Source organism: Arachis ipaensis, chromosome B1 (genome assembly GCF_059453495.1).
Source record: "Arachis ipaensis isolate K30076 ecotype BB chromosome B1, ASM5945349v1, whole genome shotgun sequence".
NCBI classification, from domain to species: domain Eukaryota; kingdom Viridiplantae; phylum Streptophyta; class Magnoliopsida; order Fabales; family Fabaceae; genus Arachis; species Arachis ipaensis.
In genome coordinates this window covers 146,464,949-146,469,132 of record NC_142436.1, presented here as the reverse complement: position 1 = coordinate 146,469,132, position 4,184 = coordinate 146,464,949, and the positions used below count along the sequence as shown (strand labels likewise).

Sequence of the window (4,184 nt, the reverse complement as noted above, 5' to 3'; positions counted from 1 at the left end):
ATGTTATCAATCATGATGCATGAAGAAGAAGAGAACCATGCTCTAGCAATTTCCTTAGTAGGAAAGATACATCATCATTGAATGGCTGAACCCCATCTTTGTATGTAGCTTATAGAGGAAGATGATGAGAAAAAAAAAAAGAAACAAAAAATAAAAATAAAAGGAACTCCATCATATATAAGAAAAGGCTAAATGGTGGTACTACATGCATTGCAAGCAAGGTAATAGGCTAAGTAATAATTTTGCAACTTTTTATCCGATCCATACCCCCCTCATGCACTGTTTCATGTCATGGAACAATCATAACACATACCAGGCTTTATTTATTTCTTCTTAAAAACCATACATATATAGAGAGAGAGTTGCATTCCCATTCACCAATGCCAGCTCTGCCATGAATAATATCCGAGTGGGAAGAATTGAAAAGACACACACACAGCTAGATACAAGATCTGCTTAAATTAACCACATATATACATGCAACCAAGCTATCTAAGTTCAATAATGCACAAATTTGACTGAAAACCCTAACCCTAAAAGTATTTGGATAATCTATCCAACAATAAAAAGAAAATCGACGTAAGTATGCATATGTGCGGATTAATTAAAATAAAGGGGAGAAGAAAATAAGATAAGGGTAATTAACTAATTATAATATGTCTGATTGTCGAATAATAATAAATATCTAGTTAATTACAAAGAAATGGACGATGGATCAAGGAAATTAAAGAAAGAAAAAGCTAAAAGAAGCAAAATGAGAATCTAAATTAAAGCCCCCTGATCCATGGCATCTAAAAACGGATCTATCCTCATCCAAAATGATGCTTCAATATATCTCACATACACCAGTTAGAGAACCTTAACTTACATAACAAAATTAACTAATATATATATATATAGCATTAGCATTAGTAGTAGAAGTCACATATATATTTATATAGATGGAATAATTAATAACACGAATAATAATAGTAATAATGTAATAATAAAAATTAATTAACCTACTTTCGCTGGTTCTTGTTGATTGATTCATTCGATGTTATCCTCCTTCCTGATCTGAGATGGAACAATGTCCTGAAGAAGACCATGGTCTCTCAAGAAAGCTTGATCCATGCTCAACCTAGAAGCTGCAGCAAAAGCTCCATCCTGAAGAACGAAGGTCCCAAACGACGACGCATTATTAGGTGGAGTTGGATTAGTAGTAGTAGTGGAGTTATATAACGAAGGCGGAGGCGGCGGTTGCTGGAAGTGTTGTTGATGAGGAAGCAGAAAGTGTGGAGAAGAAGATCCAATGGTGGCGAAGGAGGGTTCGTGCATGAACGCGAGTGCGGCGCGTGAGGTAGCAGGACAAGGGTGAGTGTGCTGCCCTTCATAGGTAGTTACAACAATGCTTGGGTCGTCGGAAGAACGCTCCACGCGCTTCTTAACACCACACCCGGAAGTGGTGCAACGATAGTAGCTCCTGTTATTTTTGGCGTGCCCCGCAAGAAAATAAATAAATAAATAAATAAATAATATTAATTGGAATAGAGAGAGGGGTGAAAGAAAGCATGATGAGCATATACCTTGGATAAGGGCTATTTTTCACTGCTTTCTGTCCGTACTTACGCCATCTGTAACCGTCGTCTAAATGATCCACTTCGCTCTTTGTCATAAACGCAAACCGAGGTTCTCTTTGCTTCTTTTGATTCTTTTTCTTTGCTTTCAATCTGCAGTAGATGAAGAAAAAATTAAATTAAATTAAATTAAAGCAGAGAAACACCATATTCCAACTTCAATTAACAGAGATAGAGAGAGAGAAAGAGGGATTTTTATTACTAACTGTTTCTTAGTCTTGTCTTGATTCTCTTTGGATCCATCGGCGTCTTCATCCTCTGCTTCATGTTCATCATCCGCAACTACTTTCCCACCGTTATGCTCTTCCGCGTTGTTGTTGTTGCTGCCGACGCCGGCGCCGCCTTCGTTCGACGAAGACGAAATCGACGACGAGTTTGGTGACGCCGGAGTGTTCAAAACCTCCGAACAGTCCGGGACATTGGAGCTCGCCGGCGACGGCAGAGGCTGCTGCTGGCTGCTGGTGATTTGCTGCGGCGTGGCTTCGGCGGGAAGCCAATCGAATAAGGAAGGAGTGTAGTCATGGAGAGCGAGCAAGTCGATGAAGCCATTGGCAGAAGTTTTGTGATCAGAAGAGGGTAGTAATGGAAGTGGCATCATGTCAAAGATGCTTGAGAAAGGGTAAGAAGTGTTGATTGTGTTTGTGTTTGTGATCGGAATCTCATCGGAAAATGCGACGGAATTAGCCATAGTAATAGCAGTAGCAGTGGTGGATGCTTCTTCTTCCTTCTTCTTCTTCTCTCTCTTCCCTTCTTCCATTGATTTTTGTAAGGGTGCTTTCTATTTTCCTATATATCAACAAAAAGCTTTGCACATATTCCTCATTATTTTTATTTTCAAATATTTCTTTCTTTTTCTTCTCCCAAAACTCCAAAAAGTGATCACCCCTCTTAATTAATTAACCTCACTTTCTATCTTCTATTATCACTAGAGAGAGAGAAAGGGATAGGGATAGCTTCGGAATTTTCTTTTTATTTTTTCTTTTCATTTTTGTTTTACGGAAATAAAGGCTTGTCCCTTAAGTCAGGTGGACCCTAACTAAATAACTATCCATTTTGAGATATTTTCTGTAATAATTTACAAATAATTACTATTAATAAATAAATTTATCCTTTAGTTTAATCAATAGTGCATTATTAAAATATTTAGTTGTTATACTACCCAATAAAAAAATATGTAGTTGTTATACTATATGTTTCGAAATAGATTGATGTTATAATATATACAATATTTTATATCAACAATAAATGACAATTCTCTCATTAAAATTAACAATAATAATATCTAATCAGATTCTATCATTTTTTATATAAAAAAAATTATATTTATAATTTTTGTATGTGAAAGGGGGCATTTGGTTTGATTTAGTTGGGGTTGGGAATTTGGACAACAGGTTGTCTTGGAGAGGTTTCCCACCATAGGGATGACCGACATGTGTCGGTTGACTATGGAACGAGGCGAATAGCATTTATTGCGTAAAAGAAGAGTAGAGGACCGCCGTCGGGGCCCACATCTGAGATATAACGCGGGTATTTGACCGGCAACCGGTTTGGGTGTGAACAGGGGGAGTGAACACGTGGGCTGTACGTGAAAGCCCAAAAGCCTTCTAATCTCTGATCGTGTGCATGTGATGGGTCCTCCTCCTGCCCCCCCCCCCCTCCCCCCTCTCCTTTTTTTTTTTTATCCTCTTTATAAAATAAAAGAAAGAAAATCTCTTTTTTAACTTTTTTAGATCATGTTATTATTCACTCTTCATTTAAATAATGGGATACTGCTGGGTAATAATTCATTAATTCTTCCCATTTTTCAATCATGTAAATGTAGGTAAGGTTTTAACTTCATTCTATATAAATCAGTGGAAATGAAATATATTTTTTAATTATTTACCTTTAAGAAAAATATTTTTTATGAGAAGAATATCTTTTGGTACATTTACATTGCATTTTTGTTTTTAGTAGTTTATATTTTTGTAATTTTGTAAAAAATAATAAAAAATATTTCATATTTTCATATTTTCATTTTTTTTGGTAAAATTTTAAAAATAAAAATACTAATACTAAAAACAAAAACAATCACTACAATCTTTTATTATGACAGTGCAATCACTATATTATTCCAAAACACGCATCTATTGTGTAATCTAGCTAATTAAAGTGAAATAGATTCAACCCATGTCATTGATTGCAATTAAATACGCGCGGTATGGTTGCATGTTTTGGCTGGTACTACTAAGATTTGTTTTATTAGTTTATTCATACCTTAACCCTAGACTACGGATAAATAGTTGCATGCCCATAAAAATATAAATAAAACCTATCATATCTACCAGACTTTAACTTCATTGGCATATATATGTAAGTGAATACTTAAAAAGTTAAAATCTATTATTATTTGTTAAAATATTGTCATTATTGTTGAATAACTAAAGTCAAAGAGAATCATTTGCATTTTAACCTAAAACAAGTATATATGTAACTGGTGCATGTAATATCATCAACTATCTAAACTCAAATGGTAGTTAATTATTAGTACTTGGCAAAGGAAAATAGTGTTGGAGGATTAACTCCACA

The 4,184-nt window shown here is 35.0% G+C and overlaps 1 protein-coding gene across 1 annotated transcript; it reads right to left on the bottom strand.

Annotated features, from left to right (window-relative positions):
- Positions 1-632: 632 nt before the first annotated feature.
- Positions 633-2,505, bottom strand: WRKY48 (WRKY DNA-binding protein 48). The gene is made up of 3 exons (XM_016342806.3): positions 1,823-2,505; positions 1,566-1,709; positions 633-1,462 (listed from the first exon to the last, which is right to left on the bottom strand). The coding sequence occupies exons 1-3, from the start codon at positions 2,371-2,373 to the stop codon at positions 1,030-1,032; spliced, it is 1,128 nt and encodes a 375-aa protein (XP_016198292.2). The 5' UTR covers positions 2,374-2,505; the 3' UTR covers positions 633-1,029.
- Positions 2,506-4,184: the final 1,679 nt, after the last annotated feature.